Source organism: Phoca vitulina, unplaced genomic scaffold (genome assembly GCF_004348235.1).
Source record: "Phoca vitulina isolate PV1807 unplaced genomic scaffold, GSC_HSeal_1.0 scaffold68, whole genome shotgun sequence".
Taxonomy (NCBI): domain Eukaryota; kingdom Metazoa; phylum Chordata; class Mammalia; order Carnivora; family Phocidae; genus Phoca; species Phoca vitulina.
The window spans coordinates 8,024,412-8,052,316 of record NW_022589771.1 but is presented as its reverse complement, the minus strand read 5'-3'; the positions used below and the strand labels follow the sequence as shown (position 1 = coordinate 8,052,316).

The 27,905-nt window shown below is 59.3% G+C and overlaps 1 protein-coding gene across 1 annotated transcript in view; it reads right to left on the bottom strand.

Annotated features, from left to right (window-relative positions):
* COL18A1 (collagen type XVIII alpha 1 chain) overlaps positions 1 to 27,905 on the bottom strand; it is a 92,998-nt gene that overhangs the window by 25,902 nt on the left and 39,191 nt on the right. The window contains exons 3-6 of the mRNA XM_032392586.1: positions 14,869 to 15,413; positions 7,265 to 7,351; positions 6,470 to 6,529; positions 4,426 to 4,555 (exon numbers count right to left, since the gene is read on the bottom strand). Of these exons, the coding sequence (XP_032248477.1) occupies positions 4,426 to 4,555; positions 6,470 to 6,529; positions 7,265 to 7,351; positions 14,869 to 15,413 (822 nt within the window). The remainder of the gene's footprint in view (positions 1 to 4,425; positions 4,556 to 6,469; positions 6,530 to 7,264; positions 7,352 to 14,868; positions 15,414 to 27,905) is intronic.

Below are 27,905 nucleotides of genomic sequence, written 5' to 3'. Positions count from 1 at the left end.
CACACACGTACATGCTCACATGTACACACGCACACACACGTACACGCACACACGTACGCGCTCACATGTACACACGCAGCACACATGTACAAGCACGCTCACACGTACACGCTCACACGTACACGCTCACACGTACACGCTCACACGTACACACGCACGCACGTACACGCTCACACGTACACACGCACGCATACATACACGCTCACATGTACACACACGCTCACACGTACACACTCACATGCACACACACGTACACGCACACACGTAACGCTCACATGCACGCACGCACACACGTACACACACGCACACACACATACACGCTCACATGTACACATGCACACAGACGTACACACACGTACATGCACACATGCACACACACGCATACACGTACACACACGCACACACACGCTCACACGTACGCACGCACGTACATGCTCACACGTACACACACGCACACACTCGCATGTACACACGCATGCACACACATACACGCTCACATGTACACAGCATGCACACGTGTACATGCACACACGTACGTGAACATACACATATGCACATGGACACGCGCTCGGACAAGCACACACGTGCACACACGTCGTTCCTTCTCTCACCGAGCCCCTGAAGTTTGCTGCATTCATCACAGCCCTCCCTCCAGAATACCACACGTCCCCCAAGAGCGAGGACACTTTCTGACGCCAGATGGCCACACTCAGGATATTCTGTGCTGTTATATACGGTGACTGAACACACAGCTCAGGTTCAAGTGTCTCCATCGGCCCAACGCCGTCCTCTGTAGCTTCTTCCTGGGGACGGTGGAGGGTGGAGGTTCCAGGACCCCAGGAAGTGTCCTGCCCGTGGGCCGAGTGCGGCCAAATCAGCCACTGGCCTGCCTCTGCAGGGCCCGGAGCTGCGGACGTTCCCACAGGGCTCGGGGGCAACAAGACAACGCAGACAAGGAACCACAGAGCACAGGCGCCCGAAATACTGGCCGCCGGCTCGCCCGGGTCATCCCAGGATGGGGGCCAGGATGGGCACCTTCCCCTTTGTGACCGACAAGGAATTTGGGGGTGCACTAAGGCTGCTCCCCCAATCCTTCAGCCACTGGGGTTGGCACCGCCAAGCCGGTTCGCAGACCCGGGGCTCAGGCGGCAGTGAGGCCCGTTTGCTGAGGGAGGTTGGGAGGAATCTCTCTCCCCTCGCTGGGCCGTGCGGCGGGCGGCGCATGGAGACCGCGTGGGATCTGAGGCCCTTTAGGTAACCAGGGACGGGCGCTCACACTGTCCGGGGCTGTACCCACCTCCCCGCCCCGCACAGCTGCGCAGGACCCTGTCCCGCATCCAGAATGAATCGGAGCCGTGTCCGCGCTCCACGGCGTGGGGTGCTGGCCACTGCCTTGACCACAGCCCTGAACCACCCCACCGGGGCCTCCTGGAATGCCCCTGAGCCCAGCTGACTCGCAGTCGGACACCGCCCACCGGGGACCCACTGCCAGTCCCAAGTCGGTGCGGGAGGGCAGCCCGGTGGGGTGCAAACCTCTCAGGCCCGTATTCCAAATACTAGCATGATTTAGGGCAAATTTAAAATCTCTGCCTCGGCGAACATTTAAACAGCAAAACCTTGCTGAAAGAAAGCGAAGGAGAGAAGCTGTGTTTGGAAGCCTCGGTGCTGCTAGGCTGCCCGTGCCTCCCCCGGGACTGGCGGCGGCGCCGGAGACATCCAGCCAAAGCTCCAGCTGGTCGTCCTCACAGAAACTGCCAAACCGAGTCTAAAATGCATAAGAAAATGCAAAGGACATAGAAAACCAAAGCAGCTTCCCAAAGAAAGAGCAAATTTGGAGGACTCACACAACGTCATTCCAAGACTTATTTACAAAGCTACAGGAATCAGGACGGTGTGGTGGTGTTGTCCGGATAGTCAGACGGACTCACGGAACAGCACCGGAGTCCAGAAACCGGCGCACACACATACGGGCAGCTGACTTCCAACAAAGGCACAGACTCAGCTCAGCAGGAGAATGGAAGGTCTTTCCAATAAAGGGGAGGGGAGGGAGGGGAGGGAGGGGAGGGGAGAACCGTACTTTGCCAAATACCAAACTGGACTCAAAGTGGATAATAGAGCAAGATGCAAAACCTGGAACCGTAACGCTACCAGAACACGTCAGAAAACCTTTGTGACTCTTTTCGGCCATGACAAGAGAGGTGAGATCCATAAATGAACGAATTGGAGTTTCATCAAAATTAAAAAACTAACCCATTCTGCTCTTCTATCGACACTATTAACAAAATGAAAAGATAAACCACAGACTGAGACAATATTTGCAGAACATATGCCTGAAAAGGCGTGCCATCCCGAGCATGAAGACCTCCCAACCCTCGGGGTCGGGAACACACGCAGCCCGTTAAGATCGGAACGGATTCTTCACGAAGACAACGCGTGAATGGCACATAAGCACGTGGAAAGCTGCTCAGCAGTGCCAGTCACCGGGTACAGGCTGGTGACAACGGCACGAGCTGCCCCGCACACCTGCTGGGACGGTCGCGAGGGAGAGTGGCCACGCCCAGCGCCGCCCAGGAGCAGCGGGCAACAGCATCCGGAGCAGCTACCTTGGAAAAGAGTAGGCAGTTTCTTCGATCGTGAAACGCACACCCGTGCTGTGGCCCAGCCGTTCACCCCGAGGTGCTGACTGGGGCAAACGGGAGCAGGTGTCCCCGCAGGGGCCTGCCCGGGAAGCCCACAGCATCTCCCGCTATGACAGCCCCAAAGTGGAAGCGACGCAAGTGTCCACCAGCAGCTGAGCGGACAGACAGCTCCGGGTGCGTCCACACGTGGAGACCACCCGAACCATCAGTGCGAATCACAACAGGATGGAGCGCAGCACTGCTGAGCCAATGTCCAGACCAACAGGCACTGGGTGTTGATTCCACATACGTAACATTCTAGAAAATGCCTGCATGTGCAGCAACAGAAAGATCAGGTGTCGCTGGGGACGGGGGTGGGGGCAGCACGGAGGGACAGCAGAGCGCGAGACGCCCATCTGGGGCTGGTGCACGCGGTCATGCCTTCCTTGTGATACTTTCATGGGCGACACACAGGTCAAAACCTATCAGATTGCATGTTTTAAACATATGCTGATCATACTAGAAACAAAAACAGGAAGTGACCCCAGGCCCATCAGGGCTGTAGCCCTGGACTGAGAGCACAGTGAGGCTGGGGTGGAGTGGACCCTGTGGCCCGGGGCGGGGGTGAGTCCCTCACTTGGGACTCCGAGGGGCCGGACTCTCTGCCAACCTTGCCCGGCTTGGCTGCAGCCTCGGGAAGCAGGTTTGTAACCACCACCAGCAGCACCAGGTCCTCAGAGGAAGGGCACACAGAACGTGAATGGCAGGGTCCTGGGGCACCACCCGCCAAGTCTCTAAGTTTCTAAGCTGCACTGAGCATGTATTAATTCAGTAATTTTTTGAAACCAGTAAATGCTTTTCTCTAAAATAAAAAAAAATGTCTACATACTTTTCTACAACCTTGATGTTAAGTGTGGAAGGCAGAACCCTAAAAATGTCTCCCTAAGCTGCTGGCCCCTGCTCGCCCCATCAGACACGAATCTAGCACTGCTGTGAGAGCACTCTGGAGGTGTAACTTAGAGGTTACTGAGTAGCTGACTTACAGGTAGGGAGATCAACCTGGATTATTGGGGTACAACCCAATAATCACTCAAGGCCCCAGAATCGTAGAGGTAGGCAGGAGGGGAGGTTCAGGAGATTCAAAGCATGAGGAGGACTCCACCTGCCGTGATTGGCTTGGAAGATGCATGGGTGGCTGGGAACAGAGGAACGTGGGCTGCCCCTAGAACCTAGGACTGATCCCTGGGGAACCTCCATCCCACAGCTGCGGGGACCTGAGTTCTGCCAATGAGCAGGCAGCGGGCCCTCCGCGGGGGCCTCCAGGAGAGGACACAGCCCTGGGACCACGAGGGAAGACACAGGTGCCTCCCGAGGAGCCACATTCGTGGTGATCCTTTAGCAGCGACAGACGGGGGACATTCTCAGCACACCTGCGGCTCAGCGGCCTGGCCTCCGGCCAGTCCACACCTGCAGCCCCACCCCCACCCCGGCCAGCAGACCCCCACGGCCACAGGGGGACGTCCCCAACCCCAAATGCCGACCTGTCCAACGATTTGTGCCCCTTCAAAGCCAACCCTCGTGTCCTCCTAGCAAGCCTGCCGCACCTTCGGGACGGCCGCACAAACCCCCACCAGCAACAGCAACACAAGAAACGAACCGTGAAGACAAGGCCAGGCCCAGCAGCGGCTCCGAGCTGACTGCTGGGGCCACAGGGGGCCAGGAGGGCGCTGACCACTCCCCCCGCTTTGCGCGTGTCCCCGACGGACAGAGCCCCTCGCCGCCCGTGCACGCCGCCGAACAGTTTTACCTCCCAAGGAAGACACCGTGGTTTCTTCCTCAATTTCTTCAGTTCTGGAGTCTTCCACATCCCTGCCTGCAGCCAAGGGCGGAGAAGTGACCGGGGGAGCCTCGGGGAGGCTGGGTTTGGGTGACGGACCCTGGCAAGGTGAGAGTGGGAGAAACGGCTCCATTATTCAGCAAACGCGGATGTCCTGTGCGTGCGTGCGCGGCCGATCTGCCAGGTTAGGTGGTTTGTAAGATAAGATCTTCACAGATTCTTAAAGAAAGATGGGAACGAAACACCAGGGGCTTCATCCTAGGGAGACGTGCCGGGGACCCCACAGCTCTCTTCTCCTAAACAGCCTGTGGGGACAGGGTCCCCCGAACGCCCCGAGCTGGAGGTCTTCCTGTGTGCCAGGGAGGCGTAGGCACCTGCCCCGCTCGCTCAGGCCCCGGGACAGGCCCTCACTGACACTCAAGGGCCGCGGCTCCTCCCTGAGGTCAGGGTCCCGCCTTGGGGGGCCTCACAGATGCCTGGGGGGGCGGGAGCGGCCAGCATTTCACCGCACAGACGGCGCGGGGCTGCGACTTGTCCTCAGCGGGGGCCACGACCCGGCACTTCACGGCCAAGGCCGGGTGACTGACACCCACCCTTAAGGAGATCAGGCAGCCCTGCTCTGCAACCCCATCTTCCGGGTCCCCCAGACCCACTGGAGCCTCAAGGATGTGGGCACCAGCACGCGCATGTTCAACTACGCAGTCAGGAGGCTTCCTGCAACCGCCAGACCCACATTTGGCATGAGCTCCCTGGTGACTGCGCAGGTCAAGGCCCTCGGTGACCATCATTCCTGGGAGGCCAGCCTGAGGGCTGGACACCAGGCCTCCCCCTGCAGCCAGGGCCCCGCTGATGCGGGGGAGGTGCCCTGGGACCCCCGAGCCCCGGCAGGCCACCCGACACCCCACAGCCTCTGAGCACGAGAACGCGGAGGCGCAGGCCTGGCCATGGAGAGCAGGTGGGGAGACCCTGGACGCCGCGTGTGCCCTGGGCCGGCCTGCCTACCCTGCACCGGCTGTGGGCCAGTCCTCTGCGCTCAGGGAAGCCACCACCGCGGCCGGCAGGCCGGGTTTCCCAAACCGGAGCCTGGACGGGCAGGGCTTCCCAGCTCGAGCGCAGCAGGCTATGGGACGGAGGGCGAACGTGCGTGACCCGCTCTGGTCCTCGGCTCCTCTAGCCCACCAAGAGAGGCCGCAAAGCCCTGGCACTTCATGCCGCCGCCGTGGCAGAACTCGGACCCCCATTTTTGTGGGGGCTCTGCATCCCGATGCTCTGGTTTGCACCAGGGAACCCTGGGGAGACGGGAGCTCGGTGGGTGAAGAGGCGACTGTCCAAATCCAGCCCCCATCTGCGAGGAACCCAGAGGCCGTCTGACGCGGGCAGGGGCCGTCACGGGCACCACGCAAGGATGCCGTGTCCTAGGGGCCCGCCGGGCGCCCTCCCAGCGCTGCTTCGGCCAGTGCAAGACCAGGGGGTCCCCCGAGCCCCCTGTGTGGGTGAAGCTCGGCACCCTGCCTGTCCCGGCCCCTCAGTGTGCAAGCCCTGGGACGGGGCAACGGAGGTGGGCTGGGGGAAAGGGCAGAGGCAACAGGTTCGTGCAAAGGGAAAAAGGCCGCCGTTTCCCTCCCGCGCATTATTCAGATGGGGGAGCCGGGTGAGCTCTGACTCGGCCTCCGGAACCTTCCTCGCCGTAATACCCACCATTAGCACTTTGAGGCCCCTACAAGCTAACGCAGAGGCGTAAACAGAACGAGGTCACCCCAGAGAATCAGGGAGCCTTCAGAATCAGAAACCTTATTTTAAATCCCTCATGACAGAGATAAGAGGGCACATCTTCTGGAGGGACCACCTGAGTCCCAGGGTTCCGGTGTCCAGCTGGGAATGTGTCCTCAGGTCCCAGGGAGCCCACGCAAGTCTCCCGCGCGTGCGCTCACGCGGCCCCACTGCTGGACGGGGTCCCGGGCGGGCGGCCCCCACCAGGACCCCAGGAGGGCAGCCTCGGCTTCACAGCACTCACCGACTGCTCCCTGAGAGGCTCCCGGGTCTCCTCCAGCCCGCTCCCGAAGTCTCCAGACACCTGAGGGCGTGCAGGGAAGGAGGGAGCTGTGACCAAACGGCATCCCCGTGCGGGGTCAGTCTGGCCGCCGGCGGGCACGCCCGTCAGACCCACGCAGAACCGTGAACACGTTCCTTTTCTCGACTTGTCGTCCCGTTCCGGGTACACCGTGCTGGGAAACAGCCAGAGGACAGAGGCCCTGCACAGGGGGCTCCAGGCACGGTCTGTCAACACGGAGGCCGCGGCTGGACGGCCTGACGGCGCTGAACAGAGTGGCCCGCGGCCGCGGGACATGTGACCTGTCCTTTCATCCCTGCGCTGCTCGCACACACGGCTGATGGCCTCACTCTGTTCACGGCCGTGGGGTCACCAGGGCATTTTCCGCTCTGGATTCTCCCCGGAACACCGGCCCTATGCACGCACACACGCACATGCACGCTTTCACACACACGCACACACGCGCATCCGGCCACGGTGACTACCAGCGACCGTAGCACCCAACTGGCTCTTCTAGGGATCGTTTTTAACGCTCTGGATTCGGTATGAGTTTTTAAGCGGAAAGTTCTAGGCAGGAAATGTTCTTTTGATGTTATGGGTAAATGAAAACGTGGTCCCAGGTTCTTGGTACCCAAACGGCATTTTTCAGAGGAGACCTTTGCAGTCCCACCACTTCGGGGTTCCCAGCAAGCACGCGCCCTGGGCCCTCCGCCCTCGGGGAGGAGTGGGTGGGGTGGGGGAGGGAACCCCGTCACTCACCCCGCCGCTGTCCTCATCGTCCTCCTCCAGACAGTGCAGGGGGCTCACGTGGGGGTCCCCGCGCACCCTCAGCTCCGCGATCATCCCCTAAAGGCAGAGGGAGAGAGGGGTCACCGTCGGTCCCGAGGCAGGTGGTGCGGCAGGCCGGCACTCAGCGCGGAGCCCGGCACCGCTGGGGGTGATCTCAGCAGGGACACGGAGCGGCGCGAGAAGGTGCAGGACGAGGCCATCTCAGAGAGTGGAGCGTGCTCAGGTCACTCCCCCGACGGCTCCAAAAGCACCTGTGTGAGGGGACCTGGAATGGAGGCGCGCTCCCGGAGAGCACTGCGTGAAGCAGGCACCACCGGCCCCGAGGGTCACCAGTACACGTGTCTCCCCCAAACGAAGGGGGGCCGGGACCTCAGGAGGTGGTGACGGCGGAGGGGGAGCTGTGTGTGGCCCTGGCTACTTTGGGGTCCGCCGGAGGCCATGACCGGAAACCAGCAGGTGTGCCCCAGGATGCGGGCAGCTCAGGCCGCCCAGGCGGAGTCAGAGGGGTGCTCCCCTGGAAACGCCTTCCAGGCTGAGCCACCGGGCGTCTCAGGCCACTTGCTGCAAGGTTTCCCTGCCGGGAAATAGTGAGTGTCCACACACGTGTTTTCCAGTGTTTTCTTTGTTTCTCATGTAACATTTTAACCCCTGGGGGCGTACGCCGGTGCATTTCTCCCAAATAGAAGCTGTACTTGGTCAGTCTGAGAGGTGTGTCTGAACCACTGCGGTGATAGAAAAGCCTGGGTCAGGGGCCGGCTGGTGAGCACTCCCATGTCTGTCCCGACCGCGGCGCGTCGTGCTGGAGTCGACCCCCGCAGGACACGGAGGGCTGAGCGTGGCCAAGCCCAGTGCTACGCACACCGGAATGTCATTCAGCGGGTGTCCGCAAGCCGCGTGGTGGCCCCACCTACGTTATTCAGTTTATTCCTCCAAATGACCTTCAGACTCCCTTCATCAGCTGACCCTCGACACCCCGACCGGCCTGCTGCAACAACAAACCAGCAACAGCCCACCGTGTCCCCAGCTGAGCCCAGCCTGAGGGCTCCACTTGTTTCCCAAGGCCGCCTCCTCCAGGAAGCACTCCTGGATCCCTACCCGGGAGGACTTGCATCTCGGGGGCCAGTTCTGCCTGACTCTACCTGCTCCCTCCACCCCCAGCTGTTGACAGTGAGGCCTGTGGGGCCGCGTCCCGTCTCGGAGTGTGTCACACGTGCACCTGGATATGCGTGATATGCACAGGCGTGCACGTGTGTGTGTGCATCTGTGCTTACGTGTGTGTGATCTGTACACGCGTGCTCATTCATGCACATACCCCGCTCCTGGGAAGCCAATGAGGATGGCTGGACCCAGGGACCCAGGCGGGACTTGCGGGGAGGAAGGCGCCTGTCGCCCCACAATTACCGTGAGGTCCTCATTTTCCCAGCGCACTTGCGGCTGGGCCAGTGCCCCAACTCGCAGGGGAAGGAGGCGGCTGAGGACACAGGCGGGAAGCAGTCGAATGCAGGCGAGCGATTCCCACTCGGTGGCGCACACACAACGCCCTCCTTCACAGGTATGCGCAGCTGGGCCGGCTCGGGGTCACCAAAGTGGCCGCCGGCTCACAAGGTGGCGTGGGGCCGCGCCGAGCTGCAGACGGTCACTTCCTGTAGCTGGGCTGACCTCTGAAGGCAGGGAGAACGGTGGCCACGGGTGGGACCACGTACCTCAGCGTCACTGTTGTCCCCACCTAACCACAGCGTGTTCCAGCAGATCAGAGACAGGAATTGTCGTGGCTCCGTGGTCCACACTGTGGACCGTGGCTCCAGGATGGTCATCGGTTCCAGAAGGTTCTTCGGGGTGGCCAGGTGAGGTCCAGGCCTCGTGGCACTCCCAGGGAAGCTAACAGACAGCGGCCAGACCGTGGGGCTGGGGGAGTCAGGGGTGCGGGCGGGGTGGCCGTCCGTGGGCCTCTCCCCGGGCTGGTGGGTGGCTGCATTGCAGGGGGGTGGTGGTGGCATCCTTCTGGAAGCATGCAGCCAAGAACTCCATCTCTTTAAGGAAGAAAGCCACGAGGTACAGACAGCGCGGTCTCCGGTGGCCAGAGAATAGCCCTCGATGTTTCAACCAAACCAGCAGTGGCCTGCATCTAACCCTGAGCCCAGCAGGCCCCCCTTCAGATCCAGAGTCACCCTCAGCGCTCCCTGCCTCCTCCTGCCACCGTCCCCCCCAGGGGGCAAAGCTGTCCTGCAGTGTCCCCACAAGGCACGAGGTCAGAGTGGGGCCCAGCCCTCCTCACAGTAGTCACTGGGGAACCCACCGCAGAGCCATCAGTGGACTTAGGGAGGGCCTGACGGACCGCTTGGGACTCGTGCTGAGAGCTCCTCTGGGGGGCCTGGGGCCCCGAGCCCCTGTGAGCCACCACGGGTAGAAGAGAGGCAGCATGGGGACTGGCTGCAGGCTGGCACCCACTGGGGCTGGGGCTGCAGGATGAGGGAGAGACAGTCCACACCCTGGTGGGGGAGTCGCTGTGCACAGTGGTTGGTATACTCGAGAAACAAGTGACCTTCCTTCAAATTCTGGGATGCTCAATTACCATGGGGGGTGGCCAAGCTGTGTGGGAGAGGTGTGAGAGCTTTGTGTGATGGGTTATGTGCAAGCATGTGTTTACGTGTGCACGCAGTGACAAAATAGCCGACGTGGGGCCAGCACACAGCTTGTGCACGTATCTAGCACGTGTGTGCCTGTGAGCACGTGTGTGCGTGTCGGCATGTGTGTGCACATGTGTGCATGTGAGCGCACGTGTGCATGTAGTGAGTGTGCATGTGAGCACACGTGTGCATACGGTGAGAGCACGCGTGTGCATGTGAGCACGTGTGTGCACATGTGCATGTGGACAAGTCTGCACCTGTGTGCATGTGAGCGCATGTGTGTGCACGTATGTAGTGAGTGTGCATGTGAGCACACGTGTGCATACGGTGAGAGCGCACTTGTGGATGTGAGCGCGTGTGTGCACGTGTGCATGTGGATAAGTCTGCACCTGTGTGCATGTGAGCACACGTGTGCATGTAGTGAGAGTGTGTGTGCATGTGAGCATGTGTGTGTGCACGTGTGCATGTGGACAAGTATGCACCTGTGTGCATGTGAGCACACGTGTGCATGTAGTGAGTGTGCATGTGAGCACATGTGTGCATGTGAGCGCGTGTGTGCACGTGTGCATGTGGACAAGTGTGCACCTGTGTGCATGTGAGCGTACGTGTGCATGTAGTGAGTGTGTGTGCATGTGAGCACATGTGTGCATGTGTGCATGTGGACAAGTCTGCACCTGTGTGCATGTGAGTGCACATGTGCGTGCAATGAGAGCATGCGTGTGCATGTGAGCACATATGTGCGTGCAGTGAGAGCATGTGTGTGTGAATGAGTGCACGTGTGCGTGTGAGCAGTGTGTGCCCATGAGCACGTGTGTGCAGACCAGGAGCAGGGGACACACACACAGGTGCCCTCCACGTCCAGGTTCCTGGGGGCACCATCGCCCACAGGAAACACAGGCCATCCTGGACTTACAAATGCAGGGGTCAGCTCAGGGGTCAGCAGCAGCATCGTGGTCCCTGTTGGAGGAGGACAGGGTGGCCCAGGTGACATGGATCACCAAGTTTGAAGACGCCGGGACAGCATAGGGCAGATGTTAAATTCTAGAAGGTCGAGCTCTCCACGGGGCAGCACGGGTGCCCCTGGGGGTGGCAGCGATGAGGGGAGGGCGTGGGCGTTCCTAGCAGGTGGGGTCAGGGGGCTAGACGTCCCGCCGTGACGGTCCCCCCAGACCCCGTCCCTCGAGGTTCTGAGCTTCTGACAGACCTGGCCCAGCACCAGCGCGGGCCCTGAGGGTCTCCCCAGGATGCCCGCGCAGAAGGAGAGCGGGGCGCGCTGGCTCGGGGTGCCGCAGCTCCCCAGGGACACATTTAGTAGGGAAGACGTCAGTTGTGCAAGTCACAAGACCCACTGCAAATATTAGTCAGGCTCAGAAGCAAATGTTGTGAAATCTGGAGACTTTGCACTTTGTTAACAAAGGCCGTTTAAAATATGCCCCATGCTGCCATGCTGTGGGCCACAAGGCGTAGCTGTGGAGATGAGAACTCTGTGCTGCGCAAGCCAGTCTGAGGTCACTGGTGTTGGGCACCTCCCTGGGACCCCGACTCCCGGGGCTGCAGGATTCTGTGGGGTGGCTTCTGACCCAGGAAGGGCCATGTCCTGGCTGCGGGCGGGGCTGAGTGAGCCTCTATGGGGGGCACGGCACGCAGCGCTCCCGGGCCTGACTCACCCCTGCCCCTGCTCAGCTGTTCCATCCTCGGCTGCCCCCGCCCCAGGTCAGCCTGGTCCCGGTCACCTACCGCAGCCACAGCTGGGGCTGCCCCCCACCCCGTTTCCTCGCGCTCCTTGCTCCCATGGCTTCTGACCACCTGCTTGCGTCAAGCCTTGACTGTTGGCATAAGAGCATCTGGCTTCCTCGCGGTTCCTTCTTGCGGGGTCACATCCGGGCAAGTTTTTCCATCGGAGACAACGGCGGCCCTGTCAGTCCCCCGGGAAAGCAGGAAATCGCAGCAGTGCCGTGGCCTCGAGCCTCGGCCCTCCTCCCGGTGCGCGACGTCACTTCAGGTGAGTAAAAGGGGGCGGGAGTGCGTGTGGGATCGGGTGTCAGCGGGGGCGGGTGTGACCGCAGCGCCCCCGCTCTCCCTCGGTCCGAAGAGGCGGGTCTGGGCGCCGGGCTGGGGGCTCCGGGTCCCTGACGACACGTGCCCGGCCTGCTCCGTGCTGTCCCCGGCATCCAGCCTGCCCGTGGCTGGCGGGCAACCTCCCGGCTTCGGTGGACCGAGCGAGGATGTCCACTGTAACATGGCCCACACGGCCACGTGCCAAGGACACTCACCACCTGTCGCGGGTTCGCCGTCGAACAAAGTGACAGTTCTGTGTGAGGTGCCACCACAGGGCCGCAGCCTCCGGGAGAGCAGGGCCACGTCCGCCCCGCGCAGTGCGGGGGGTGTTTGTGGGCCGTCCGTGGGCCGAAGCCGCCACCAGCGGCTGGAGAGCCCGAGGCCACGAGGAAGGGTGCACACAGAGGTGCAAGCACATGGCGATCGGGAGAGCGAGGCTCTTCAACAGACGGGGTCCGTCAAGGGAAATGCGGCCCGAGAGCTTTTGAAATAGTTAAAAGCAGTCAGAAGGCCCCAGACCACTGAGTAAGAGCACTTGAGCCAAGTGCCGCGGTACCTGGATGGAAGGCATGATTTCCCAGGAGACACTCCCTCTCACGTTTGACTCAAGGAGAGTAATCCTGCAAGGACCAGTGTTTCCGGCCAGAGACAAACAACAAAGGCTCTGCGGGCCCGGGGCGCCCCATCGGGAGGGGCCGGAGGGGACACTTCCTCCCGGCATCCTGAGCCCCAACTCACTTCTGCCAAATCTTACAAATCCCATGACGGGAGGGACTCTTCCCCGGGAACCTCAATTCAGAAAGTCTGCAAAGCCCTGCACTAAACTGATCTGTCTTCTGTCCTCCAGCCTTCTCCCCTCCGCCGGCTGGAGTCTGATCCAACACCCACTCAGAAATCCCTGAAGCCTCCAGTGTGCGGGGACTCGAGGAGCCAGACCGCTCTTGGCTCAGGTGGACGTGGCCCAAGTGAAGTCAGCTCAAGTCAAGCAGCTGCCCAGGGCAGGCAGGCCGCAGCTCGGCGCCGACGGGGGAGCCGACACCTCACTCCATTCCTGTCTTCCCTACCCTCAGAGGCTTGGCCGCCATGTTACCCGCCGTGGGCATCTTCCACGGAAACACTTAAATATCTCAATGGTTTAAGCAAAAAAGTAACACGATAAAAAGGCAAAAGGCAAATTGGGAGATAAAATTTACAGTGGACAAAACAAAGGACCAGTTTCTTTCATATATAAAGAGCTTATATAAATCAGTAAGAAATGGATGAACCCAACAAAACAAAAATGCAAAGACCATAAGCAGGCCAGTCACCAAAGAATAAATTCAGTCAAAAATCATGTGAAAAAATTAAAGTCTGTCTACACTAACAGCCAAGACATGCACATTAAAACACCCAGACGCCGTCTGCTTATTCCGACGGGCGACTGCGTTCTGCTCACATGACACACAGCCTGACGAGGCCCAGGGAGGAGGCACTGGGCATCCTCGTCCACGACGGTGGTGACCTCCAGCACACGGGACACGGGCGACCCCATCCCCACCAGCTCACAGGCAGCCCTTCTGCTGAAGTGTTACAGACGCGGGGAGCGGGCGCCCGGGCGGCTTGGGCGGTGACGCGTCTGCCTCCAGCTTGGGTCAGGATCCCGGGGTCCTGGGATGGAGCCCCGGCTCGGGCTCCCTGCTCAGGGGGGAGTCTGCTTCTGCCTCTGACCCTCCCCCACTTGTACTCTTTCTCTCAAATAAATACATCTTAAAAAGAAAGAAAGAAAGAAAAGACGCAGGGAACGTCTGGGGCGCTTTTCCATCTGCAGCTGCGGGGCATGCCCCTCAGCAAGCCGCCCGTGGACACAGCCCCTCCCTCGACGGGCTTCCTTCCAGTTAATCATGTTTGAGGATCAAACCAAAACACAAAGAGGCCCAGTTTGGTATCAAAGTCCTGCTGGTTCCCAGACCCCAAGGGTTAAAGTTCCTGCCAGAGGTGAAAGGTCAGCTTTCAGCCCCCAAGTCACCAGGACTTAGAACAACGTCCATCAGGCGGCCTTTGTCTGGGCAATAATTAACTTTCTGTCCTGGGGACACTGCCCCCTCGGGTGCACACAGGGACCCTGTCTGACCAAGCGTGGGGGCGTTCTAGCTGTGGGCCGCTCCAGGGGCAGGGCTGGGGCTCGTGAATCAGCGTCTGCGGAGGGTGGGAGGCCCAGGGCCCGGGAGAAAGACCCCCGCCCCCCAGGCTCTGGGAAGGCCAAGGCCAGGTGCAGGGGGAGGGGGCTTCCCTGAGGACAGGTGGGGACAGCGCGTGCCAGGGTCCCCAGGGCACTTTGCCCTTGCCACTCTGAGCCACGGCTGCACGGTTCGGTGACAACGAGGATAACCAGCAGGCCTGATGTGGGCGGGTGCTGTGAACCCCGGCCCGGCCCAGCGGGTATGCGGCCTCCATGGGGTGCAGCCCGCCCCAGGACAGCCCATGCTCAGCACTATGCTCTGCTGTTACTGTCTTGAAATCCCCGTTTTCATTGTGCACGAGTCACGTGGGCCTGGACACGGACCCTCTCCCCCCCCGGTGGGGCCCTGGGGTCACTGCAGGCATCACACACGGGGGGGGGGGGGGCTCTTGTCGTGGTAGGGATGGGTGTCCAGGCAGGAAGGTGGTCTCAAGGGGCCTCCTGGGCTGGGGGCATCAAAGGGGCAGTAGGTGACATGCGGGAGCCCGACAGAGCCGGGACCCCCAGGGCTGGGCTCCAGGGGGACTGACGGCTCTGCCCGGGGGCAGCCCTCCCCCGGGAGACGGCGGCACGAGGCAGGACAGGAGGCAGCTATCGTCCTTGTCCCCCATGGCCAGACGGACCCCCACCCCCAGGCCGGTCCCCCCGGAGCACAGTGGCCTCCAGGTTACCTGGAACTTGTCAGGATCTGCTCCTCCGGCCTGGGCCACGAAGAGGCCAGCGCCGGGCTCCAGCTCCAGGCCCTGCAGGGAGCGCACCAAGGGCACCCTCTGGAACAACTCGCAGTCCACAAACAGCGCCACGGTCGCGCCGTCCACGCTGAGGGCGAAGCGCGTCCACTGGCCGGTGAAGGCGGGCAGACGGAAGCTGGCGGCCGTGTGGGTCCGCGGGGCACCGGGCTCGGTGTACAGGAGCTGGATGTGGTGGTGCCCATCACGCACGCCCGACAGCCTCACGCCCACGGACACCACCGCCTGGGCCGCGTCCGTGATGGCAAACAGCACCCCCGCATCCTCAGTGGCAGGCCGGACGTGGAAGTGCAGCGAGAAGTCTCGGAAGAACGGGCTGGGGAAGTGGTACCGGGCCACCTGGCCGCTGTTGGCATCCGGGCCAAAGACGAAGGCTGGCCCGATGTCGGGGTCGTCCACCTGCGTGACCTGCGGGGGCGGGGGCTCTCCAAGCAGCTGCAGGAGCCCCACCTCCGTGCCCAGGCTTTCTGCAAAGAGGATGAAGACCCCCAGTGAGGGCGTGCCTGGGGAAACCAAGCAGGCAGGGTGCCGGGGGGACACTGAGTCACGAGGGGCTCCCCACCTGCCTGGCACCTGCCTTGCTTCTCCAAATACCACTCTGGGTCAGGACGTGTGGCCACAAGCTGCTGTCCCCCCCCCCAGTGGGCTCACGGGCCCCCGGAGGACGCGACGGGAACCGTCCCATCAGAGGGACAGAGGGGCAAGGATGTGGCTGAGCACGGCAGCTGCCGCCGGTGCCGGGGCCTGCACCCCCTCCTCACCACATGACCCACTTCCCCGCCCTCAGACAGCGGGAGCCGGGCTCCAGCCCCGGGGAAGGCCCCCTGCCCGGGGTGTTAGCCTTAACACCATCACTCTGTTACAGAAGAGAGAAGCCGTCCACCCTGCAGTTCCCTGCACTGTACCAACATCACCAACCCGCCTGAAAACTAAGTAACCCCCCAGGGGCAGAAAATCAGAATGGGGGGGGTGTTTCTTGGAGGATCTGTCCTTGTGGGTCCAGGCCTGTGCTCACACTCGTAATACAGCAAATCCCACCCGGCTGCCCCAGCTTTGTCAGGGGCTTCCTCGGTGTCCCCTCCCACCGTGTCCATGCTGGGCTGCCACAGCCACCCTGACCTGCAGAGGGGCCACGTGGCGGACGAGCCACTAGGGAGACCTGTGGTTCCTTCACCAACAGATGCTCACACTGGGTGGCCCCACCTTCCTCTCAAATACCCCTCAGAGTCCCAGGCCCCATTGGTTCACTCTCAGGAGCCCACGGTCTGCCCTCCTCCCCCGTGTCCTCCCACCACGTGGAGGCGGCTTGAGTCTAGACTGGGGACCCAGCCATGGGGCCCAGTGTTCTCCCTCATCTCTTGTCCTTCCAATGGGACCAGAGGCTGCTGTGGGGGGCACACAGGCCCTGCTCTCCATGACGCTGGTCCTGGGACCCAGCAGGGCCTGACTTGACCTGGACCTGCCTGAGCCTCGGGAGTAGCGTGGAGGAGGCATGCTTCCTGGGCATGCACGGGCCACCAGCAGCTTGACGATCTTGGGCCAAGAGGGTCAGGTGCTGGGGACAGAGGGCAGGGCCTACCTCTCAGTCCGGGGAGTGCAGTCACTGCTGGACACAGGGTGGGGCAAGCACAAATTCAAGGACAGACCCATACTTTGGTGATTTCCTGTACGCATGCCCACTTTACCAGCTGGAGCTGGGACTTCGGGGCCACAGTCCAGCCAAAGGCCCCAACCCAAAGCCTTTTCTCTCAAGACCCCCACCTACAGTCTGGGTGTGGTCTATCTCCAAGGTGAGAATTACATGGGGGGAGACCCTCTTCTGGGGCTGCTGATGAGTGGGTGTCCTGAGGAAGGTGGTAAGCGAGCCCGTGACTGTGTGCATGAATGTACGTGAATATGTGTGGTGGGCGGGGGCAGGTCAGAGCAGAGGGAAGCAATGCCAAACCCCAACTTCCTAAGGCAAATTCTATCTTGCAAAGAGCTCTTTGAGAACAAAAAGTGAAAACAGTAGAGACAGAAGCCACCCACATGAGGACATGCACTTTGGGTACCCTCCAGGGCTGGCCCACTCGGGGCAGTGGTAGGCATCTCCACTCTGCATGGCCCTGACTTCCCACCCTGTCGGCAGCACCACCAGCCAGCCGGGGCTCCCCCATCCCTTGCAGGTAAGACCCCCGCAGATGGGACGTGGGAAGAACCAAGTGCAGTGCAGACAGCAGCCTCATTGGAACAATAGCCTGGCCTCCGTGCTAGGGAGCAGCGGGACCTTCCAGGAGGACCACAGGCTCTGGGAAGACAGTGGCTACTTGATGCTCAAAGACAGACAATGCTGTCCACCAGGACGGTAGCTGCTATGATGGTCCCTTCATATCAGAAGTTCCTGGAGCCTGAGCATGCACTCAGGGAGATACTCTAAGATTAGGAAACCAGACTCTCACCAGCCTCCATGTCAGTGGCCCTGCTGTCCTGACTCAGGTGTCCCCAAATTTAAACATAGATATGCCCACCACTGCCCTTCCTCCCAGGCAGCTAGAAGTTTTCCAGATTAATTTAGAATGCAAGAGGCCGCAGCCATTGATGTCCTGGGCTGAACGGCAAGAGCATGTTCCAAGGGCAGGCCCAGGGACCCCGGCGATGCACAGGCACCTCCCTCCCCTCCATGCAATTCCTCATGGTTCCCATTGGGAGTAAGCCTCCAAATGCCTTGGCCCTAACATCACTGGTCCATTCTCCAGTTACAGGCTCTGTGAGTGGAGGATGGGGTCACCTCCCCGCAGACCTTCTGGCACCTGCTGCACTAAAGGCACTGGCCCAGCTGTCGTGGGCAGGAAACCAGATCTCTCCAAAAAGCAAATGCCCATGCCATGCTCTGAGAGTTTAGAAAAACACCTTCATGGGAATACAGTGGTGACATCTTTGGCCAGTGGGGGCCCCTCTTGTTCGGCCACACTCCCCTTGCATTAAGGAATCAGGGGACTTGCCTAGTTGAGGACAGTTTCCCTCTCAGCGAACAGGCCAGCCATGACCAAGTGGAATTTATCCTAGATATGTAAGGCTGGTTCAACATTCAAAAATCAATTAATGGAATCCATCTCGTCAACACACTAACTAAAAAGAATCACAAAATCATATCAATAGATGAAGAAAAAGCATTTGACAAAATCCAACACTCACTCATGGTAAAAACTCTCAGTAAACTAGGAATAAAACAGAATTTCCTCCATTTGATGAAGAATATCTACAAAATACCCCTACAGCTCATATCACATTTAATGGTGAGAAACTTGAAGCCTTCACACTAAGATCAGGTACAAGGTAAGGATGTCTCTCTCACCAGTCCTTTTCAACATTGTGCTAGAGGTTCTTGCTAATGCAATAAGGCAAGAACAGGAAATAAAAGTACACAGATTGGGAAGAAAAATATAAAACTGTCTGTTTATAGATGACATGATTATCTCTGCAGCAAATTCAAAAGAATTGGCAAAAACAAAACAAAACAAAAAACAACCCTCCTGGGACTAATAAGTGAGTATAGCAAGGTTGTAGGATACAAGGTTAATATACAAAATTCAATCACTTTCCTATATACCAGTAATGAACAAGCAGAATTTGAAATTAAAAGCACAATACCATTTACATTAGCATTCCCACAAACAAATTATTTAGGTATAAATATAACAAATACATGTACAATATCTATCTATATGAGAAAAACTACAAAACTGTGCTGAAATAAATCAAAGAGCTAACTAAATGCAGGGATAGTCCATGTTCATGGATAGAAAGACTCAATATTGTCAAAATGTCAGTTCTTCCCACCTTGATCTGTAGATTCAGCACAATCCCAGTCAAAATCCCACCAAGTTATTTTGTGGATATTGACAAACTGATTCTAAAGTTTATGTGAGAGGCAAAAGACCCAAAACAGCCAACACAAAGTTGGAAAAGAACAAAGTTGAACAAACATTGTGTACAGGTTAGAAAAGAACAAAGGACCGACACTATCCAACTTCAGGAGTCACTATAAAGCAACAGTGATCAAGACAGTGTGGTATTGGAGAAGGAACAGACAAATAGATCAATATAACAGAACAGAGAGCCCAGAAATAGAGCCACACAAACATAGTTAATGGATCCTTGTCAAAGGAGCAAGGCAATCAATGGAACAAAGATCGTCTCTTCAACAAATAGGGCTGGAACAACAGAACGTCCACACGCAAAAAGTGAATCTAACACAGACCTTACCCTCTTCACAATTAACTCACAAGGGATCACAGACTAAATGTAGAATGCAAAACTATAAAACTTCTAGAAGACACCACAGGAGAAATCCTGGGGGACCCTGGATAGGAGGATGACTTTTTAGATACAGCACCAAAGGTATAATCCAAGAAAAAAGAACTGATAAGCTGGACTTTGTTAAAATGTAAAACTTCTGTTCTGTGAAAGACCATGTCTGGAGAGTGAGAAGACAAGCCACAGACTGGAAGGAAACATTTGCAAAAGACACATCTGATAAAGGACAGTTATCTATGATATATAAAGAACTCTCAAAACTCAACATTAAAACACAAACAATCTTTTAAAAATGGACAAAAGACCTGAACAGAGAGACATACAGATGGCCAATATGTAAAGCTGCTCCACATCATAGGTCCTTGGGGAGATGAACTCGACTGCACACCTACGAGAACGGCCACAATCTAGAACACGGACACCGGCAAGCGCTGGGGAGGACGTGGAGCGACCGGAGCGCTCATTCACGGCTGCTGGGGAAGCAGATGGGGCAGCCACCCTGGAAGGCAATTCGGTGGTCTCTCACAAAACGAAACGTGCTCTTCCCATACGACCCAGCAATCACGCTCCCTGATGTTTCCCCAGAGGAGATGAGAACACACGTCCACACAAAACCCTGCACACAATGTTCGAGGCAGCTTTATGCGTAACTGCCAACCCTTGGAACCCTTCGTGCATAACTGCTCTTCAGTGGGTGGATGGATACGGGAACTGTCCATCCAGTCAATGGGGGAATATTCAGCGCTAAGAGGAAATGAGCCATCACGCCATGAGAAGACACGGAGGGACCGTGAGTGCGGATTGCCGAGTGACAGAAGCCAGTCTGAGAGGGCTGTGTCCTGCGTGATTCCAGCGACAGGACTCTCTGGCGAAGGCACAATCATGGAGGCGGTGACGGGTCCGTGGTTGCAGGGGTGGGGGGGGAGGAGGGATGAATGGGCGCAGCACAGACTTCAAGGGCAGCTACTCTGTAAGATACCGTAGTGGTGGGTGCCAGTCATTATACATCTCTCCAAACCCACAGAACGCACACCACTAAGAGTGAACCTCAAGTACACGATGGGCTCTGGGTGAGGACGACGTGTCAGTGTAGGTTCATTCTTGGTAACAAATGCACAACTCAGGTGTGGGATGTGGACAGTGGGAGAGGCTGTGCATGTATAGGGGGGAGGGGGCAAGTGGGACAAGGGGGTGACACTTTTTGACAATCCACTGATGTAACGAGCCAGGTATTGGCCACATGCACCCAACAATGGCGCCCCCAGTATACATATCGAAAAGTGGAGAAGGTCCTCATTCGTGTTGCAGACCACGAGACACTGTCTCATCCCACTTACCTGCTAGAATAGAACATAACACCCTCAGTGAGACAGACGTGCAGAGACTTCTTGAACCTAATAAAGTGTTTGAAGAAAGCTCTGCACCTGTTGCTTTATTAGAGTCACAACCACAAAGTAATAATGTCTGGGATGAGTGGAGAATGTTGATATCAGAGAAGAAAATATACTGAGAACATTCTAAGAAACATCTAGGGGCGCCTGGGTGGCTCAGTTGGTTGAGTGTCTGACTCTTGGTTTTGGCTCAGGTCATGATCTCAGGGTCCTGGGATTGAGCCCCACATCAAGCTCTGTGCTCAGCATGGAGTCTGCTTGAGGATTCTCTCCCTCTGCCCCCTGCCACTCCACCTGCATGCAGGCTCTTTCTCTCTCTCTAAAATAAATCAATCTTCATCCCTTGGTGAAGGTTTAACTATCTACACCCGATGCATTAATAGCATCCATACTTCTCTGCATGTTCAACTCGACCCATCAAAGCCTGAGTGAAATATTTCTGATGATTTGGAGAGAAAATGCCCACGGACCATCGATGATCTTTGCAGAAGGTTGTGAACCCCCCGAGCTCAGGGCCATGTCCAAACATAGCTGTCAGCCAGAGCCCAAATCAGGACCTGCAGGGACTGGACAAACAGGTCGAGAGGATGAGCAGAGCCACTACAGCATCATGTGTTACAAGAAGCTGGAAGCGCCTGAAGGTCTGCCTTTGAGGAGGGAGGGAGGACCAACCAGAACCACACAAGAACGAGAGTATCTCCCGTAGTGACACAGGGCATTTCTGAGACCCGTCACCATAGAAAAGAGGGACTTTGGGATACATAGAAAGTGAGCCCACGTGTGCACAGTAAGGATCGAGAGTATGCATACATGAGGTTGCACACACGCATGCACACACACACACCGTGGTAAGCAGGATAGTGGCCCAACATGTCCATTCTGCAATGTCTGCAACCTGCAAATGGTACTTTGCAGATGCAATTAATGTTATAGCCCCAGATGGGGAGGTTAACCAAATCTAACGACATACATCCTTAAAAGCATGTGTGTCTCCCAGGCAGGGGCACGCTGGTGGCCCCCAGAAGCTGGAAAAGGCAGGGGACACTCTCCCCTGCAGCCCCCAGAAGGAACACAGCCTTGCAGACAGACACCTTAATTTTAGCCCAGTGAGACTGATTTCGGACTTCTGACCTCTAGAACTATAACGTTACCCATCTGTATTATTTTAAGCCACTAAGTTTGTGGTCATTTATTACAGCAGCCACAGGAAACTCACATACACATATTTATGCAAAGCCACAGAAGGAACGGGGAAGATGCCCCATCCTGGCAGTGAGGGGGGCTTGGAAGTTGCATTCAGCCCTCTCTTGTGTGGCTCTGATCTCTATGCCTGTGTGTTCGTGAGCTGGTTCTGGGAAAAAATGTAACCCAGGAGAGAAGCGGTGGAGGACAAGATGATGGGGCAGAGTGGTCCTAAGGGATGAGAGTGGCAGGCAAAGGCAGTCCCCCAGCGCCAGGATTTGTGGGTTTAGGGGAAGGAAGTCTCACTCTAAGCACTGGCTACCCTTCACACTCCCTCCTCTACAGAACTGAGGCCACATGTCTGCAGAACCTAGTCCTTCGAAGTGGGGCTGCCCACAGATGGCTGGCAAAGGAGCAGTGTAGGGAGGCAGGGGTCCCTGAGCAGTTTTACGTACTTCAAAGGCATGTCGGGGCCCCTGGAACACTGGCCGTGTTGCTTGGAGTGGACGAGGTAGCACCCACAGCACAGCCTTCCCAGTCACAAGGCCAGCCTCTCTGGGTGAGTGGCCCCAGGAGAAGGAGTGGCTGCTGAGCCTTCCAGGTACTCCAAGAATCAGGAGGTCAGAAAAAAGAACTTAGAGGGAAACCAGCATGGCAGTGGGGGAGAGGCTGGGCCAGACACCAGGAAGGGAAATGATCGCAAACCAGATCCTACACTGGAATCACTGACACACAAAGCTGAGCATCTGCCCCTGCCACCTGGTTTGTGGGTTCTCTTCGGACCCATTTCAAGACAAAAACATACTGCATATTACATGTGACAACCACATTCTAACATGGAAAACCTGATCCAATATCCAGATGGGTGGGTGGATGGGTGGATGGATGGATGGATGGAAGGATGGGTGGATGGAGTGATAGGTGGGTGGATGGATGGATGGGTGGATGAGCAGATGGATGGGTGGATAGATGGATAGGTGGGTGGATTGGTGGATGGGTGGATGAGCAGATGGATGGGTGGATTGATGGAGGGAAGGATGGGTGGATGGATGGATGGATGGATGGGTGGGTGGATGGATGGATGGGCGGATGGGCAGATGGATGGATGGATAGATGGGGGGATGGATGGATGGATGGATTATGGATAGATGGATGGATGGATGGATAGGATGGGTGGATGGGTGGATGGATGGATGGATTAATGGATGGATCTGTGGATGGATGAATGAGTAGGTTGGTGAATGGACGGATGGAAGGATGGGGGATGGATGAATGGATGGATAGATGGTTGGATGGATCTGTGGATGGGTGGATGAATTAATGGATGGATGGATGGGTGGGTGGGTGAGTGGGTGAGTGGATGGATGGATGGATGGATCCGTGGATGGATGGATGGATGGATGGATGGATGGATGGATGGATGGATCTGTGGATGGATGGATGATGGATGGATAGATGTATAGATGGATGGGTGGTTGGATGGATGGATGCATGCATGCATGGATGGATGCATGGATGGATCTGTGGATGGGTGAATGGATTAATGGAGGATGGATGGGTGGGTGGGTGAGTGGGTGAGTGGATGGATTGATGAAGGTGGGTGGGTGGGCTACTTCTTGCGTGATATATAATAGTAACAATAGTTTAAGACTTGATTTCTCAGCTGAAAAGGAAAGCAGTCAAAAACTATTTCCCTGCGGCAGGATGGACAGCTCCTTCACCAAGGGGAAGGACACTGTCAGGGAGATGGCCCCCATGTGGAGAGTCCAAACCGCTCCTGCATGGGCATAATCACAGCCACCATCTTGCTCCCCCTCAGTGAGGCCGAAGGTGAGCTCTTGTCTGCACGCTGTCCCATGTCAGCCTTCCTCAGAGCAGGAAGGAATAACCGCTAGAGACAATGGTGAGCTGGATGCCGACGGGGCGGATGGTCAAAGAAACCCCATTCCAAGTGCATGTGTCTCCTTACCTGCAGACAATCTCATCCACTGCTCTGGGCACCTGACATCCCAGCAAGAAAGCCAAAGCCACTGCTGGTACCTCGTGAGAGCTCAGCCAGGGCAGGTTGCCAGGAGGTGGGAGGCAAGCCTAAGTATCTTTCCATGAAGGTAGTCTCATCTTCTGACATCAGAGTTAGGTGCAAACCTCAAGTTACCGAAGCATTTAAACAACATTTACTGTCTCTGAATTCACATTTCATTAAAGGCGGTTGATGGACGCCCAGCAGCTGGGAAGCCCGAGCATGTGGCGGGTCCGTGACAGATGGGCTGGGCATCCTCCCCAGAAGACAGCGCCAGCCTCAGGATCATCACAGTGACGAGACCTCACTGGCCAGCTGGCGTTCCCGTGGCCTGGGGCTCTGCTTGTCTGGAGTCCGTGGGGCACTTAAGTCCAGTCCCGGAGCTAGACTGCCCACGTCCACCTCCTGGCTCCCTGTTGCTAGCCGTGTGGCACACACGCCTTATCCCACAGACCTGTTTCTCCCCTGCAGACAGGAGCAACAGCGGCTCCCAGGCTCAGAACACGACCTGTCTTCACCGTCATTTCCAGGGACATCAGGAAAGGTGCACAGAGAGCAAAACCCAGGCTGCCCGTCACTGTCCTGCAGCCACACCCCCACTCGGTGCCCCCTTCCCCAGGGGGACAGTCCCCCTGCTGGCTGACCCTCCCCTACGTGCTTTTCTCTGGGGCCTGAGGGACAAGTCCCCACATAGGCAGACTCGGCACCAGGTCCCCAACAGCGTGCTGACCCCTTGCCGGCTCCAGCCGCAGCAAAGGGGCCCCTCTAGCAGCCCTCTCCTCTCGACCACCTCCCTGGGCCCCAACCAGTGGCCGCACTGTCCCCCTCCTCCACCCGCTCTCCCTGCGGGGACAGGAGGGAAGCAGGTAAGGAAGGGCACGTCCAGCAGGCTGAACAAAGCTGCAGCCTTACCAGGTGACCCGTCCACACCCCACTGCCCCAGTGTGAGGGGAGCAGGGGCCATCTCTGCCCTGGAGCCCAGGGCCCCCATGCAGAACACACTCGACAGAAGGGACATGAAATGGTGCCTCGGCAGGAAACCTCTGTGGGCAGCTCTGGTTGGGTCCTGGGAAGGAAGCAGCACCCACCCTTTGGGCCTCCTTCCCCTACAGAGAACCTTACCCCCTCCACTCTCCCCCCCACCCCACAGCCTCCCAATATCCAGGTAGCCCAAGGCCCTCACTCAGCCCGGATCCTCACACTCATCACTGGGGGACCAGCCACCAACATGGAGGAGGGGCTAGGGGGCCCCTCACTCACTTCCCTCCTGATCAGGGCCTTCCTCCTGCCCTGCCTGCCCCCATCAGGTGGGGATGGAAAGGCCCAGGGGCCTAGCAGTGGGGGATCCCCTGCTGAGAGGCCAGAGGAGGAACGATGCTCACAGCCCCAGCCCTGGTTCCCAGGGACCCTCCCCAGCCAGGCCACACCCAGGAGGGATCCTCAGTGTGATAAATGCCTGACCCCCACCTTTAGCCTGAGGGGGCGTGGACCATTAGCCCTGACAGAAGAGTCCCCCAGGGCTCTGCCGGGAACACAGCCTCCCTGACAGCCTGGGGGCCCTGCCAACGTGTGCAGATGTCCAGTAAGAAGTCCCTTTCAGGCCACTCGGCTGTGCAAGGCAGCTGTGGTTAGAGATGGTCCACACCCCACACCACCCTGCCTGGGCCACGTGAGAACCGCCCTGCACCAGCTCGCAGCCCGCACCCAGTGTGGCCGAGCCCCCAACCCGAGGAGATCGGCTGGACCCAGCGGCGGGACCCTTGCGTGTACAGGCCCGGGGTGGGAGAGACACGTGCGCAGGCCTGGCCCTCCCCACCCCCGTGCAGGAGGAAGCTGTGCTCGGGCGGCCCCTGGGCTCTGCTGGCGGGAGCTGCACCCGCCCCACACACTCAGTGGACACAGCACAGACCCCCCGAGGAGGCCACGCGAGCCCAGCGTCAGGTACGCGTGTGGGAACAAAGAGCTCACCGAGGCTGCCACTGCCCTGTGGATGACATCGAGCCCAGCCCACCCACAGCCCTGGGTGCCTCCCCACTGGGCCCCAGCCCACGGGCAGCCACAGGCCCCTCTGCTCTGCACGCACCGGGACCCCCAGAGCCGCCCTGTGTAGGCTGTTCCGCTGCCATGACGTCCTGGCCACTGCCGCTCGCACGCAGGGCTCAGCCTCCCCGCTCCCCGTCTGCGGCAGCCATAGCCCCTTCCCTCCACCCCTCCCATTCCCCCCTCCGTGGAGCTGGGCACCGGGGCCAGGAACTCACCCACACACATCCCCCAGGGGCCCCGCGGGGTGACACCCCCGTCTTGGGGTCCACCCCCACCAGCCCAGCTCCAAAGCCCAACGACCCCAGGAACCAACACAGGTCAAGGCTGCTCTCGGGAGGAGGGGAGGCAGGACACACAGACCCACCGGAATGGGGCCGAGGCCTCGAGTGCGAACGGGAGCAGGCCCAGCGCTCAGAGGCCCACCCGGGGACGCAGGGGCAGCTGACTGGCCGGCTCACCTGGCAGGACAGAGGGACAGGGCGGGGAGGAGGGCCAGCCAGTTACCTGCACCCGGCCCAATGAACACGCAGAGGCCGTCCTCCTGGGCCGGGAGCGAGGCGCAGGAGACCGGCAGCCCGCCCCCGTCCAGGTGGCCCCAGCACGCGTCCTCCAGGGCCTCACAGAACTGGCGGCAGGGCGGAGGCGCGGGCGGAGGGCCAGCGCCACAGGGCGGGGCCAGCAGCAGGCAGAAGAACCAGGCGAGGAAGCGGTGACAGTGCGTCTGGAGGAGGTGCCCCCACGCCCGGGCGGCGGCCCACACCTCCTCGCTGCTCCCGTGCCGCAGGTGGTTGGGCAGCCAGGCGCGCCCGATGCCCAGGTGGCTGCAGACGGGCAGGGAGGGAGGCAGGGGCAGGCAGCGGCCGGCGGTGGCGGGGACAGGCTGCCCGATGGGGGTCAGCGGGTCCGCCCCGAGCAGTGCAGAGCGGTTAGCAAGACCAGGCCCCACAGAGTTAGCCAGGTGAGGAGCCCGAGCGCCCCCGTCCCCAGGGACAGCTGAGAGCGGGATCTGAGACACCAGGGTGGGGGGGTCGGAGGAGCGAGCCGAGGGGCCAGCGAGAGCGCCCAGGGGGCCCGTCACCAGGGGGAGCTGAGGAGGCGTGCGTCTGCGGATGCCAGGGGGTTGGTGCTGCTGGCCGGCACGGGCTGCCACGCGCAGGAGTCCTCCGCTGTCCCGATCCTGCCGGCTCCCCCAGGGAGGGTCCCCACCTGGCGCAGAGGACGGAGAAGCTCTACCTGCAGCAGGTGGTGGTGGCGAGGGCCCGCCCGGGAAGGGCGGCAGCTGGGTGGGCACTGGCGGGGTGCCGGCCTCGGTCCTCTGGGTGTCCGGAGAGCTCGGGGCCCCACTGCCCAGCCAGAGAGCGGTCCCGTTCTCCTGGGGGGGGCTGGAGGGCCCGGGGAGGGTGAGGGGGGCCATGGGGGTCACAGGGGCTGGCGCCTCTGCCCCGGGGGGGCTTGTGGTGGGAGTGGCGTCATCCCACAGCTGGACAAAGCTCCGGATGCCCTGAGCCACATTCAGGATCTTGGCTCCCACGCCGGCGATGTTCTCCTCCTTCGTGTCCGGGCCCGCGGGGGAGGCACCGCCCGGGCCAGTCTCCGGCCTCTCCACGGGGAGCTCTGAGCTGGCAGGGGCTCTCCCCTGCTCCGTGGGGCCATGCTGGGGGGCCGCGCGTGTGCTGGTGTCCTCTCTGGGCTGCCCATGTGGGCTCCCCGGGGGCTCAGAGACCAGTTCGGCTGTGGGCCCGTCGGTCTTAGTGGACCACAGCCAGTTTAGGCTCAGCAGGTCAGCATGGGCGGCCGCGAGGCAATATGCGAGCAGGAGAAGCAGCAGCGGGGGGCCCAGGCGGCCGCCGGGGAGCCGAGCCATCAGTGCTGTGCCCTCGCAGGGCTTGGGCGGCCGTGTCTGCGTCCCAGGGCCGGGCCAGCCTGGCTCCGCCCTCCCCGCCCACGGGCCCGCGGCCAGCTCCCTCTCCTCTGCCGGAGGCTCTTTCCTCCACCTTTCTCCTCTCCCGGAGGGAAAAGACACAAAC